This window comes from Esox lucius, chromosome 11 (genome assembly GCF_011004845.1).
Source record: "Esox lucius isolate fEsoLuc1 chromosome 11, fEsoLuc1.pri, whole genome shotgun sequence".
NCBI classification, from domain to species: Eukaryota; Metazoa; Chordata; class Actinopteri; order Esociformes; family Esocidae; genus Esox; species Esox lucius.
In genome coordinates, this window is record NC_047579.1 from 52,286,129 (window position 1) to 52,301,914 (window position 15,786).

General features: G+C 43.6%; 1 protein-coding gene across 1 annotated transcript in view; it reads right to left on the minus strand.

Annotated features, from left to right (window-relative positions):
• Positions 1-9,679: 9,679 nt before the first annotated feature.
• Positions 9,680-15,786, minus strand: part of grin2aa (glutamate receptor, ionotropic, N-methyl D-aspartate 2A, a) — a 192,345-nt gene continuing 186,238 nt past the window's right edge. The window contains exon 14 of the mRNA XM_029123423.2: positions 9,680-14,560. Coding sequence (XP_028979256.1) covers positions 12,647-14,560 — 1,914 coding nt within the window. The 3' untranslated portion in view covers positions 9,680-12,646. The remainder of the gene's footprint in view (positions 14,561-15,786) is intronic.

Genomic DNA, 15,786 nt, shown 5'->3' on the forward strand with positions numbered 1-15,786 from the left:
TAACCTCTTCAGTCTCTACGTTTGGTTGACAGATATCGAACACGTATGACACCGTATGACGCCCCAGGAAATGAAACACTTTAGTGTCCCTCTCCGTATGTTACAGATTTCCTAGCTCAGCAGGAGAAATAGTAGTTTTACCAATAAATAATAATAGTCAGAACAATAAATAAACGTATCTGTTCTGTAAAATCGAAACTCTGTAGGATAATTTTTTACACTTTCAAAAGAAGCCCATCTGACCCGGTTAAGTTTTACTGTAAGAAACCAGATGACCGGATGCAGGATTTTGCTCCGAAACAAGCAGCAACCGTTGTTTTCTGTCTCCTTCCTCAGTGGCAGTTAGAAGAACTAAACCAAAACATAAACTCACATTTCAAGACACTTTCTTGCCTCAAAAATATTGCTAGAATAGCTTTACAAAAAAAAATACATTTGAAGAGGTATCTTTCTAGTAATTTCTAATGCCGCAATTACCCACAGGTCACATTTGAGTAATTTAGTAGATGCCTTTATCCCCAAGGCAAAAACATGTCAGCTCTAGTATTAAAACCAGCGACTGTTGGGTAATTGGTCAAATACTTTTACTGTTTTGCATTCTCACAGATCTCTCTTGAAAAGGCCTAAATGTAAAGGAATTCATTAAAAATTTTCAACCATGTTTTGAAAATAATTGTCAACCATGCAAACCCCCAGTACTAGTATGCAACTTACCTTCTTAATGTTCTGACTGGGAACTGTTTCTGAAGATACCCACGTTTCAGTCATAAGGGGAATGGTTGTTATGAGTCATGTGGGAAGTCTCATATTTTGCCACTTTTGTCGTTACCAAGTAACAGCTGTGATCCACAATTTAGTGGGCCATACTGGTCAAAAACACTCAGATGACTAGTCAGCGTATAGTGCCTTTGGACTCCTATGCTTTGTTATGCTATAGACTTAATTTACAGTGCTTTTGGAAAGTATTCAGGACGCTTCACTTTTCTTCACATTTTGCTGTGTCATAGATTTAATTTATTATCAATTGTTATCAATGTTTTCCATCAATATACACAAAGTATCCCATAATAAAAATAAAAACACATTTAGAAATTTGTGCCAATTAATTAAAATCACAAAATGTGAAATATTGCATGTATATATGTAATCAGACCTATATTCAGTACTTGGGTATGTCTCTACCAGCTGCACACCTCTGGATTTGGGCAGTTCCTCCCATTCTTAATCTCAATCTCTTTCAGAATGGATGAGGAGCGTTGGTGAACTTCAATCTTCAGGTTTCCCCCAGACGTTCTCTGGGTTCATTTCCAGGCCTTTGCTGCCAGGTGAAGAGTGGTGTATTGTTTTTGCCAGACGAAACACTTGGGATTCAGTCTTAATAATTCTTGGTCTCCTCACTGACCAAGACCTTTCTTGCCCGGTTATTTAGTTTCAGACAAACTCTTACAGACAAGAGTTCTGTCGGTTCCAAACTTCCATTTCAGAGAAATTGTTTTGAAACCAGGCTAGACAGTCCTCTGAGAACCCCAAGTTCCCTGTATTCAACAATGAAGTTGCCATTGTTGAGAGAGTCAAAGGCTTTAGTGAAATCAATGAAAACAGACCCACAAAACAGATAGTTCATGAAAGCAGTTTATGAATTTTGGACATTCAGCAATTCTGTTGTCTGATAGCATCATTAACAATAAAACACTGTGGGACTCGAGATGGCATATAAACTGTTTGCTGACCAGGAAATTAGAAATGGTTTAAAGGCCATTTTTAATTGTATTGAGAGGTTTAGCATGTACGCAATATGGTGGAGTTCTTCTACTTTCTGAACATCAGGAAAATGTGAATAAAATGTTAATATTTCCATCGACATTCTGTGTTGTGTCCATGTTGTTTTTGAAAAGTGAGGCATTTTAATAAAAGCTTTATGAATGGGGAAGATGGAAATGTCTTTACATTGACTAGACGTTTAATGTTGATGTTATAGATCAGAGCACCAAACTGCATAGTTGATTACCATGGAGTGCTTAGCTATAAATCCTTCATGAATGGAGAAATAGATTTTACTTTACTTTCACTGAATTCATATATAGTTCATTCATGTGTGCCTTACAGACCCATATGACCAACTTGTTTTTATGTTGATGAGGGCTTCTAATGAGATATAATATTTTAAACTGCAGAATTTGATATTCTGGATTTTCCATTCAATGTATTATTGTGAAATATAGGTTAGTTAGTAAGTAGGATATCTTATTATAATATCTGGTATACTCTTATTTGGCATATAAAAATAATTGACAAATGCTGTAATGCAGACTGAGGTGGCAGTACAAGTTAACGGTTGACATTTCACTTCCTGAAAACAAATTTGTGACAACAAAATAACACTAATTATATCTAGTGTATGATGTAATATGCAGTTATCAATAAACATTTAATACTACTTATGATTAAAACAAATGTCAATTATATATAAAGTTGTTATTATTGCAGACATAAGGACAACTACACTTACAGCTGTCCTAACTCCTTTGACCAGAACAGCTGTCATAACACCTTTGACCAGAACAGCTGTCATAATACCGTTGACCAGAACATACTATCCTAATACCTTTGACCAGAACAGCTTTCCTAACACCTTTGACCAGAACAGCTTTCCTAACACCTTTGACCAGAACAGCTGTCCTAATACCTTTGACCAGAACATACTATCCTAACACCTTTGACCAGAACAGCTGTCCTAATACCTTTGACCAGAACATACTCTCCTAACACCTTTGACCAGAACAGCTGTCCTAATACCTTTGACCAGAACATACTATCCTAATACTTTTGACCAGAACAGCTGTTCTACCACCATTAACCAGAACAGCTGTCCTAATACCGTTGACCAGATATAGCTTTCCTAACATGGTTGACCAAAACACCTGTTCTAACTCTGTTGAACAGCCTTCCTGTGGTGCTTTTATTTAATAAATCTCTGAATGGTTTATTAACATTTCTGATATGTTATCCCCGAATACATTTCTGATATGTTTGAAGAATATAAACAGAGCAGGGCTCTTAGATCCATGAACACAGGTCAGCTAGTAGAGCCCAGAGTCCAAACTAAACATGGAGAAGCTGCGTTTAGCACTTATGCTGTACAAAACTGGAATAAACTACCAGAAGATCTTAGATGTGCCCCAAACGTATCAATTTTTAAATCCAGGTTAAAAACACTTCTCTTCTCACATGCCTATGACTGAGCACTTAAACTTAACCACACTGTTTAGCCTTCTAGGTTCCCACTTTTAATTGTTAGCCTTCTATCTTCCCACTTTTAATCTTTATATGTTTTCTTATTGTATTTTCTTTTTATTATGATGTATTCATTTGCTTTGATGTTTTCATTTGAGAATTTGTTTTTATGTTATTGTTTTCATATATTTTCTTTGTAAAGCACATTGAATTGCTTCGATGTATGAATTGTGCTATATAAATAAACTTGCTTGCTTCCTAACAATTCAGACCCGAAAATAACAGCCGTCCTATCACCTACACAATTTGCACTCAATCTATGATGTTGTAAAATTAAGTCAACATTAAGTTAAGAATAAATAAGAAGAAGCGCTCATTTTAGATTTTTGTCAGTGTTAAAGTTCCTCTTCGGGTCTCACTCCATTCTGGACATGAGCCACAATGATGTGACAGTACCTGAATCAAAGACCAAGGATCTATAAACTTATTAATCTATATTGTAAATAAACAGATTGTAGTTTGGATGTTTTCAGCAGACAGACAAGGCAGTATCTAGCACTCCAAAAATACTGAGTCACAGTACCCTCCACCCCAAACTGAAAAACTATTAAAATCAGTTTGAAAGTATGCAATTTGAATACATGATATCTTAATGAAACATGATCTATGATGCTTTATAGCCTTCATAGATCTAATAATTTATTTAAAGCCAGATATATACAGCTTCTGCTCTTTGTTCAATTGAATTCATACAAAACCTCCCAAGATAAACATTGAAAAGGTAATCACAATAGATAGATGCATGTATATCAGTAAAGACTATTCATTTGGGATTTATCTATTAAAGTGGCGATGTTTGTAATGGTGTACCCTAATTAGATGTCCATGACCTTTCTGGTTATGTCAGTACAGGGGAACCATTATATATGACCATGAGTGTTGATATGTTAGTACTAATGTACCATTATTTGTGACCATGAGTGTTGTTGTTATGTTATTACTGATGTACCATTATATGTGACCATGAGTCTTGTTTTTACGTTATTACCGATGTACCATTATTTGTGACCATGAGTGTTGTTGTTATGTAATTACCAATATACCATTATATGTGACTATGAGTGTTGTTGTTATGTTATTACCGATGTTCCATTATATGTGACCATGAGTGTTGATATGTTAGTACCTATGTACCAGAGGCGGAGCTTTAATTGGTGCGATGGGTGCACGGCACCCATGGCAGCCAATCACAGGGGCCCCCAAGACTTTTATCATATGGTTGAAAAAATTACAGCAACATAGAAAAAATTACATTAGGATACATTTTCAAAAATACTATTTAGCAAACATTGAAGTGATAAACATCTTTATTTTTAATGATTCAATAATGCATTGAATGATCGACTGATCTGTGACATTGGCGTGTAGCCAGCGTTGCAAGATAAGACTGCTTCTGTCATGCCCTGTTGTCTTGTCCCCGCCCCTCACCAGGTGTTCCCAGTTTCCTATTAGCCCTGTGTATTTAGACCCTGTTCTCTGGCAGTTGCCAGATCGTCTTGTCTTGTACAGTCGTTTCCAGTGTTCTATGTGTTATATTACCCACTCTAACTGTCATTCTCTTCCCCGGTTGCGACCCTTGCCTGTTTTTCGGATTACAAACCTGCCTGCCCTCCCCTGTTCCTTCGACCATCTGACCGCCCGACAACAAACACAGCCTGCCCCCCACCGCGAGCCTGCCTGCTACCCTTGTACCTTCGACCATCTGACCTCCCGATAACGACCCCTGCCTGTCCACCACTGCGAGCCTGCCCGCTCCCTGGTTATTCAATAAATACTTTGGACCGCCCTCCTCTGCCTCTGTGTCCGCATTTGGGTCCCCGCTTGCTCACCGTTGTGTCGGTTTCCTGCGTAATTGACAGTTTGCGGTTTTTATGAGGAGTTTGCGGGTGATTGGGCCTATATTTTGTCTGTGAATCTGGCAACCCTGTCTATAACGTCCGATTTTGTCGGCTCATTTGCTAAAAATCTGAACAGTGGAAAATTAAGTAACATAACATAAAAATGGAACGTAGATATGTCTGCCACTCATTAGAAAGAAGAGCAATACATTATAACAATTTAATATAATGATATGTGCCCTTGAGAAATGTGTTTAGTTAGGTTGTTAAGCAGCAGAAGCAAGAAAAAATGGATAGATCTGACATTACAATGACAGGAGCAACATCACAGTTTATAGGGAAAGGGGATTACACTTATGATCCAGGTCCAAAAGCAGCTAGCAGCGAAGTTTTGGAACTGCAGGTATGTTTTGTTGTAGCCTAATAACAAGCTTCTGTTCATCATGGTACGTGAAAATGCATAAATTTTTGGGAGATTAGTACTAAATATTGATATTTTCTGCCTATCTTTTCGTTGGAAAATCATGTAGGGGTTGCCAATGCGATGTACCATTATTTGTGACCTTGAGTGTTGTTGTTGTGTTAGTTTCGATGTACCATTATTTGTGACCATGAGTATTGTTGTTATGTTAGTACAGGTGTACCATTATTTGTGACCATGAGTGTTGTTGTTATGTTAGTATCGATGTACCATTATTTGTGACCATGAGTGTTGTTGTTATGTTAGTACAGGTGTACCATTATTTGTGACCATGAGTGTTGTTGTTATGTTAGTACAGGTGTACCATTATTTTGTTGTTATGTTAGTACAGGTGTACCATTATTTGTGACCATGACTTTTCTGGTTACGTTTGTACTCTTGCACCGTTCCTTGGGCGGTGTGCCTCACAAGTGTTACATTATTATGAGCTTGTAGGAGAATGTTGTCTTGATGCCCAAAGCACAGTCCAGAGTAGAGTAGGTTATGTTACATTTCTAACATGTTACTCATCAGTTGTCTCCTGGCGTGTGGTTTTCACACTTGGCAGTCTATTAACATTGCGTACGTTACGCTCCAGTTCCACTGCGCTCGTACTCTGGTTCAGGCTGGTTTGATTAATTTACGTTGTCATCAAAAAGCATTGATTCTCTTGCATTAGAGCTAGATTATGTCGGGCGCATCAAGTAAATGAGTAATGCCGTGATTGTGTTATATTTCTTAATTATTTTGTTTGATACGTTTTTGATTTTCTTTTCCCCACATAGTCCAATAGTTAAGTTTCGCCACTGTCTGTCAGTATGGTCAGTAATTGCAGTATGTGTGTTTCTGGATGCAGTCTCCCTGTTACCGCAAAACAGTTCAGGATTTAATCCATCAAAGGTTCCTCTTCTTTTAATTCCTTGTTAAAGCTCATGTATTTTCCAAAAAACACTGCTGCCTTTAACCAGTTTATGTTTGTGAGCTTTATCTTCCCTCCCTCCATCCTCTCACTTCCTCCCTCCCCCATCTCCCACACTGCCTTACCTCCCGTCATCCCTCCCAAACCACCCACCCCTCCACATCCCCAGGCCCCAGTCCTGACATGGACAGTGTGAAGCTGAAGTTCCAAAGTAGAGCCTTGTGAATGGTGAGTTTTATTCTACTCCGACTCTGTACAGAGAAGAACCAGTGCCGCTGTACACAAATCTCCTGGTGAAATTCACACAAAAAATATCATTTTTACTCTTTATAATTATAATTCTTATGATGTATTTGAATATGAATTTACAAGCGATGTTTAACAGGTGTCTAATATTCAAAATAGTTCCTTAAAGTCTTTGAGGAATATTATCCTTATTTAAAAAAAGAAAAAGCTTCTATTCTTACAGCAAACAATGAATAAAGAGTTTGTCATATCTTTGGAGGGACGGCAGACTTAGAAGAAGGGTATGTTTTCACAGGTGAACTTCCCGGTTACATAGATGGATTGTAAAGAAGGAAAGCAGAGCTGCATTTGACACACTTTCACGTTCTGGAAATTTCAGATATAAATATGCCATGTAGAACAAATGCCTTGGAGACATGTAGAATGAATTTGGAATAAAATCTACTTTCTTCAAGGAATTTCTATCTGCAACATTCTGTAAAGTTTTCCGACTGAACGTGGCCCTGAGCTGGTGACATGCTTTGTGTTTAAAAGGACCAAAATGACTGACTGATCTACAAATCACCTCACATTGTAAATAACAACTCACCATTATGTGTAGATCAGTCAGACAGTCAGATTTGACACATTCCTGCTTTGATCCTCCTGGACACACTGTCACTAACCAAGGAGACAAGATGCCCACCTCACCTAGGCCTTGTTGAGTGGGATTGCAACGTTTTGTTATGTTCAGATAAAAATAGGCTATGTAGAACAAACATAACTCTCTGCCATTTTCGTGTTCATATCATTACCATCTGAAACGTCCCCAAAACAATGTGTACTGAACAAGGCCCTGGCAAAGCCTGATCCCTGATCATATTAGAGACAGTGACCATCTGCCAAAACACCTGAAGATTGGTGTGGGGGCAAAGTTTGGGTCATGTTCCGTGGCTCATACGTGATTGAGACGTCAGATCTGGCAACGCATGGATAGGCGTCATACACAGCAGCTAAACAAATCATATACTGTAGCAATTTGGCGCCTGTAGGCGGAGTCAATGACGCGGCGCGTGAACATTGGCTGATGCATGCAACGTCTGAGCAGAGGGAACACGACCTTTGCCTTCTCCCCGCAACATGATAATCATCACGTCTAAGCTACATCGCACACATATTTTACATCTCTCCATCGTCACCACGATCATTACTATCATCATCATAATCAATATCATGTCACCTGTTACAAAGCATCTGTGATGGGATCATTTGAAAGGAAAATGGTAAAAGTGATTACATCAGGGTTGCATGCCATTATCTCATGATTTATCGTCATTTAAATGTAATTAAAATACATCTGCCTTTAAAAAGAGAATGAGAGTTATAACAGTGAGGATGTGAAAAGTAAAGGACAGCACTGAGATTCTTTTTTAAATAATTAAACGGTTAGATTAAATGAGAGCAAAGCCAAACAAAAATGCATTCTTAAAATGCAGTTAAAGTGTTTTGGGGGAGCTTGGTACTTTAAAGGTGTATAATGCTGACCTGTCAGTCCAACTCAAGCAGCAGAGCGGAAGATACATGGGATTAATTATAATATGCTGAGTAGGATGCTAAAGAAGAATGACTGACAAAGGAAGGAGGAAGAGGAGGAGGCTGGTCAACATTGGGTAAGCTGAAGAGACTGCTGCAGGAGAAACCAGAAAGATAGACTGAGGGAGGTGAAAGAAAGGCTGGGCAAGAGCTAAAGTGTGAGAGAGGGGGGAGGGAAAGAGACAGAGGGGTAGGAGAGAAAAAGAGGGTAGGAGATGTAGAGCATGAGAGAGAGGTGGGAGAGTGAGGGGTAGGGGAGAGCGAGGGGGGGTAGAGCAAGAGAGGGTGAGGGGGAGAGAGACTATGGGGGGAGGGGGGAGAGAAAGATGGTGGGGAGAGAGAGGGTACGAGGATAAGATAGAGAGAGGGGGAGACATGAAAGCAATAGGAAGAGTGAAAGAGTGACAGGAAGAGATCCTATAATTCATTTAGATTACTTTACATTATATGTTGTTATTACTTTTTATTCATGTATTTATTCATATATAGCCTTATCTCATTACAATGCAGTTTATATTGATGTTTGTACAATAGTTAAGACATTTATTCATTTCCATTAAGTCAGAGAGAAAGAAGAAATAGGGAAATAAAGCAATGGGTTAAGAGAGGAGAAAGAGGGAAGATCTAGACAGAGGGAGGACAGGAAAGAGAAAATGGAGAGAGAGAGGAGAGGGAGAAATAGAAAAGGGAGTTAGAGGAGAGGGAGAAAGAGAGTGGTGGGAGAGAGAAAGAAAGGAGAGAGGGATAAAGACGGAGGAAAGGAGAGAAGAGAGGGAGTGAGAGGGGATTCTACACTGCAGTCTGCTGTGTGGAGCCGGTACAGTACAATGATATGGCTGTGTGTGTGTAATCTGCAACACTGCAGCCACTGCTGTACTGCAGTGGCCAATCACTATAGAGAGAGAGACAGAGAGAGAGAGACAGTGGGAGAGTGAGAGGCAGAGAGAGAGACAGAGGCGGACAGTGGGAGGGAGACAGAGAGAGAGATAGAGGCGGACAGTGGGAGAGTGAGACAGAGAGAAAGGCGGACAGTGGGAGAGACAGAGAGAGAGACAGAGGCGGACAGTGGGAGAGACAGAGAGAGAGACAGAGGCGGACAGTGGGAGAGACAGAGAGAGAGACAGAGGCGGACAGTGGGAGAGACAGAGGCGGACAGTGGGAGAGACAGAAAGAGAGACAGAGGCGGACAGTGGGAGAGACAGAGAGAGAGACAGAGGCGGACAGTGGGAGAGACAGAGAGAGAGAGACAGAGGCGGACAGTGGGAGAGACAGAGGCGGACAGTGGGAGAGACAGAAAGAGAGACAGAGGCGGACAGTGGGAGAGACAGAGAGAGAGACAGAGGCGGACAGTGGGAGAGACAGAGAGAGAGAGACAGAGGCGGACAGTGGGAGAGACAGATACAGTGGGAGAGAGAAAGAAAGAAAATTCAAATATGTTCAGATTTCTGTTCTAAAGAATGTGGAAACGACAGACACATCATCCTCGTCATCATCCGTATGTAATTCCATCTGAGGAACGGTGGTTGATACTCAATTCAAAGCCCACCTCTCTGCCTCTCTGCCTCTCCGCCTCTCTGCCTCCGTGCCTCTCCAGCTATCCAGCTCTCTATCTCTCCCTATCTGTCTTAACAGGTAGCAGAAAACGGCTCTGGAAGACCTTGGACTAGTAAACATGTGAACAAGAGGAAGAGTAAAAATGTAAGCTTAGGTGTCAGGCTATGAGCTGCTACACTTCACCAATCTCGGGTGTTGTGTGGTGTTGTTGTGTGGTGTTGTGTTGTTGTTGTATGGCATTGTTGTGATGTTTTACAGAGCTGTGATGTTGTGGTGTTGATGTGTGGTGTTGTTGTATGGCATTGTTGTGTTGTTGTACAGAGCTGTGATGTTGTGGTGTTGATGTGTGGTGTTGTGGTGTTGATGTGTGGTGTTATGGTGTTGTTGTATGGCATTGTTGTGTTGTTGTACAGAGCTGTGATGTTGTGGTGTTGTAAGGTCTTGTGGTGTTGTAGTACATTGTTCTGGTGTTGTTATATGATGTTGCGATGTTGTGGTGTTGTTGAATGGTGTCGTGATGTTGTGGCATTGTTTTGCGTCACTACAATAAAAAGCAAACACACAAAACCATCCTGAGGTATCTTGTTTGATACAATTTGGCTTTGTGGTCCAATCCATCGAAAGGTTAATGAGGGCCCCCAAAGGGTTGATGCATTTTCTACACTCCAATGCTACATACTATCGTGTGTATGTTTGTGTGTGTTTGTGTATGTTTGTGTGTGTTTGCATGGGGGGGTTGATTTAGGTGAAAATGGTCACAAGAGAAGAGAACAAAAATGTGTGATAGACTTCAAGCTTACCCAAGGTTTAACATGCTCATACCAAACAGGCTGACTCCACACACACACAAACACTCACACACACACACACACAGTGATGATTATGGACCCCACCTCCCTTCCACAGTCACACACACACATGCACCCAGAGGTTTCTCAGCAGACATCCAGTCCTCTCCTGTCTGGGTGTGGGTTGGGTGGGGTGAGGGCAGGGAGACAGACAGGAGAATGACCTCCTTTACATACGCACAAAAGTTCAATTACAAAAAAAGTCATTGTGTACAATGTTGTCATGACAATCCGTGGGTACCCTGTTTCTGAGGGAGAAAAGACGAAGAGGAACAAAACGCCCGCTCTGTCCTTGTGGCGAGCGTGAGAGCGGGCGGCGTGTGGCGACGAGTGTTCGTGGCACCCATTGGTCCCTCGCCCTCTGCTGCCCTCTACAGGGCGGAGTGTTACTAGGCTCAGGCCAAGTCGAGTTGCACAGGTTAGTTTAATCCACTTCATAGTCAGCAAGACAAAATCGCCTTAGTTAACGTAGTGTAAAATACGGCGGGATCTCTTCTGGCTCCAGGCCATGACCTGAAAATAACACATGCAAAATAATCTACTAATCCTGACTGACCGGAACCTCAAAACATTATGCTGCTTCGCTGCAAAGACGGGAAGGTAGAGGGTTTAAACTAATGATTACTATGGTTACTGTGCTACCAAATAAGCTAAACACTAACGTTATAAATAGGAGGATCCGAGTGCCAGGATCCATTCAAAATCTTATAGTTTAAGAGAATAAAAAGCAAGATTGCTATATTTTCTATGTGCAGTAGTGCCACAAATTAAATACCCATAATCACTCTTCTGCAGGTTTTCTGTCCGCCTGTAAACATAGTTTATTAACTACAACTCCCATGGTTCATAAACTACAACTCCCATCGCCGTTTCTGAACTAGCACTCTCGTAGCCTCACATGCATTCTGGGACAAACACAGTTCTTCCTAGGCCAACAACAGTCATTCCTAGCCCAAAAGTAGTTCTTCCTAGCCCAACAACAGTCTTTCCTAGCCCCAAAGTAGTCCTTCCTAGCCCAACAACAGTCCTTTCTAGCCCCGAAGTAGTCATTCCTAGCCTGACAACATTCCTTCTGTCAGGCCAACATCGCCCAGCATTATCTCTCACCCAGCCACATTAACCTCTTCTGTCCTCACTAACCCCACCACTCCAACCTCCCCCTCTCTCTTCCTGTGTCCCCCTTCCTCTCTCCTCTCCCCCTCCTCCCTCTATTTGTCTCTCACTCTCCCTGCCAGATATGCCGGTGACCATATTTGTCATAGTAAGAGGCGAAGCGGCTAGCTAGCTCCCTCCAGCCACCCTAGTAGTTTTGGCCTCCACATCAAACTACCTACCATCTGTCAACCTGTCTGTCCTCCCCCTGCTCCTCCTCCCCTCGCCCTCGGTTGGGCTACAGTTGCGGCTCCCTCCAACCTCCTTGTCCGTCCATGTGGCCACCATGTCTTCCCTTCCTGCCGCGTCACAGAGCCGCACGTTAGCTTAGACAAGACTGCCACGGGAGGAGTGAGGGAGGACAAGAGGAAATGTAGGCAGAGGGTGGGAGGTTGGCAGGAGCAAACGACACAACCGAGCTCCGGATCCCCCTTACCTCTCTCCCGGCCGCTTCTTTCCCTACACTTCCTCATCCCTCATCCATTCTCTGTGGTGATTCTATCTTCCGTCCTCCCTGCTCGTCCCTGAATCCTATCAACGATCCCCTGGGAAACCCTGTGACCAAGCGGCTGAACGCCTTGCTACGGAACAATATGAGATCTGTAAAGAGAGTGCTAGATCTTCTCTGGTACTTATTGTGGCTTAAGATGTAGAAGAAGAAGTGTGGCTATGGCATCTTAAGTGGGTAGTAGATAGTTTGAAACTATAGTACAACAAAGAAGAGGCTTCATAATAACCAGAATAATAATAGTTAGAATCAGAGTTAAACGTCTGACTCCAGACTGGGGATCTTCTTATAAACCCGTCTATTGCTGAACTGAGCGGAGTTTAGCACCCCCCGGGGGGCAGCTGAGTATGCACTTGTCTTATTGGCTACGTAAGGCATCACATGCTCAGTAATGTACATGTCATTGGCTGCTATCCGGCCCCCATCCCGGGAGCAGTAGGAAGCCGTGGACTTGACAGAGGACCTCAGATTGTTCTCGTTGCGTTGCGATGATGGTGTTTTGAGCCCTCCTCCCAGCTGTTTGTAAATGTCGGAAGAACTGCGCCCGTGGACAAGGCGCGTGTCGTCCCTCAGCGAAGCCGCCATGAAGGGGTTGTCGGATCCATGGTCAGGATACAACGACTTGCTCCGCTTACTCTCCTCCAGGTTGAACAGCATGGACTTAGAGCCGAACGCTTTGTCTGCCTGACGGACACTGAAGAGGTTAGCGTAAGGAGAGTCTTCCGGGAAGCAGCGGTCCTTGTCTCTGAGGCTCACGGAGCGTGCGGGTCGCCCCAGGTCCGCCTCCTTAGGCTTCTCCAGCATGATGTTGTCGAAGGAGTGCTGGCGGGACAGACGCAGCCGGTTCCTCTTCTGGACGTGCGGGCCGTCCGTCTGAGGCCAATAGTGGCCGAACATCTCATCCTGGTGCACGCTGGGATTGATGAGCATTGCGTCCTGGAGCATCTGGTCCTCGCTGATGTCGTAGAGGTTGGCGGTGTGTAGACAGGCCTCGCAGCGGTTGTAGGGGGAGCGAGCTGCAGCGGCTGAAGCAGTGTTGGTGGGTGTGTAGTGGCTTGGGGTGTAGCTGGTGGGGAATTTCGACAGGCAGGAGCGGCAGTGGGTCTGCTTGTAACGGTCATTGGTCTCATGGGGAGACAGGGTCAGGCTCTTGTCCTTCAAGCCGTAGTGTTTGGAGTAGGCGGAGTCAGGCAGCAGGTCGGCGTCCGTGTGGTGCAGCGGGGAAGAGTTGAGGTGTATGATTGGTTGGTCCTGGCACTTCCTGTAGTTATCGTTGTGGTCTGAGTAGATCTCCGGGTAGTCAAGATCGTCAGCTGCCAGGCCTCGGCTCTCTCGATAGTGCAAAGGGTCGGAATGGAGACTGAGCTCCCTGTCTGAGTCAATGGTGTATATCTTCCCCTGTCCTGGTAGCCCCACCCCGCCTCCCGGCCCCACTCCGCTGCTCTGCTTAGTCTTTAAGTAGGACAGCTCTACCTCGCTGCAATCCCTTGGGTATTTCGATGGCAACTGTCTTTTTTTTAATCCCTCCTTGTTCTTCAGGTGCTTGTTGTTCTCGGGGTCCTTGTAGGAGCCGGCTCCTCGACTGGAGCAGTCGGAGATGTCTGAGTGGGCCGCGTCTTCCGGAAGGTAGCGCTGGGTCTTCATGGAGATGCGGGGGTCCGGGGACAGCATGTCGGGAGCCATGGTCCCTGGGCCCTGCCGCAGGGTGTCCACGGATTTCTTCCATAGGCCCTTGGGCTTGGCGTTGGTCTGGGCAGCGTCTGCACTCACTGCTACCTCCACCGTGTTGGGGTTGGACTCGTTGAGGGTCAGGGGATGCTGGCCGCCTTGGAACATGTAGTTGTTAAGGTGGTCCTTATGCCGGTTGGCCAGGTAGGCCTGGAGGTCCCCCGGGTCCCCATAGACCACGTCTTTAGGGGCATAGCTCCGGTTGTCAGCGTAGATGAAGTTTCCTTTCTCCGCCATCATGTCCATGATCATGGGCCCAGCTGAGTGCATGAATTCGGCTGCGCGCTTTGGGGAGTTGATCCTGGATGTGGACATGTTGGACATGTTGGTCATCTGCTTGGCCGACTTGATGAGCTTCAGCATGTTGGCTTGAGGACTGAAGTCCAGGTCCGACTTCTTCTTCATGTCGATGTGGACGCCGTGGATACAACTCCAGATGCCCTGGGAGAAAGACAAACAGCAGGAGAGATGGTAGAAAAAGGGGTAAGGACAGAGGAGGAAAGGGAGAAGAGAGAGGGTAGGGAGAGATTATCATCTATCGATCATCATTTGAAGTAATGCTGTTGTCTGAAGCTATGGCTTTTGGCTACTCTGACCCAAGTCTTCTTCATCCCAGCACAGCTTAATCCATCTGGATCAAATTAGTATCGACTGACTCAGCATCTTAGACACCATCTATAAGAGTGTGTGTGAATCCCTAATAGCACCCTATACCCTTTGCCTTGTCCTCCAGTCAAAGTAGTGCACTATAAAGAAAATAGAGTGGCATTTTGAACGGAGCTTCATCCCTCAGTATTCTGCTGTAACCAGCATCCATTAGCTTATTAAAGATATGCTTTAGTGGAAGCAGTAAAATGTCCTGAAACTTTTTTTAATTTTCAGAGCCATATTATTATTGTCATCCAACTGCATTCATGGTACTCTAGTCCCTATATAGCACACTCATTTTAACCAGGGCCCTATACAAAAACCTGTTCCCTACATATGTATATGTGGACCCAAAGTATGTGGACGCCCGACCATCACACCTTCATGAGAGTGTTGGACATCCCATTCCAAAACCACAGGCATTAATATGGAGTTGCCCCCCCACACCCTTTTGCAGCCGTAACAGCTGCCACTCTTCTGGGAAGGTTTTCCAAGAGGGTTTGGAGTGTCTCTCTGGTCATTTGTGCCCATTCAGCCAAAGGAGCATTTGCGATGTCAGTCACTCATGTCGGACGAGAAGGTCCAGCTCGCATTCGCTGCTCCAATTCATCCCAAAGGTGTTCTATGGAGTCGATGTCAGGGTTCTGTGTCGGCCACTTAAGCTCCTCCGCACCAGCCTTGTTGAATCTTTACAGAACCTGCTTTGTGCACAGGGGTCCATAAAGTCAACCCAATTGTCTCGAATGTCTGTGTCCTGTAGCATTAAGATGACCCTTCACTTGAACTTATGGGCCGAGCCCAAAACCTGAAACACAGCCCTAGACCGTCAACCCTCCTCCACCAGAATACTACCGTAATTTCCCGTTTATACACAGACTTTGTAAAAAAGAATACATGTAATTTTTGTTTTAGATTCCATCACTCACAGTTGAAGAGTACCTATGGTAAAAATGACAGACTTTACATACTTTGTAAGTGGGAAAACCTGCAAAATCAGCAGTGCATCAAATACTTGTTCT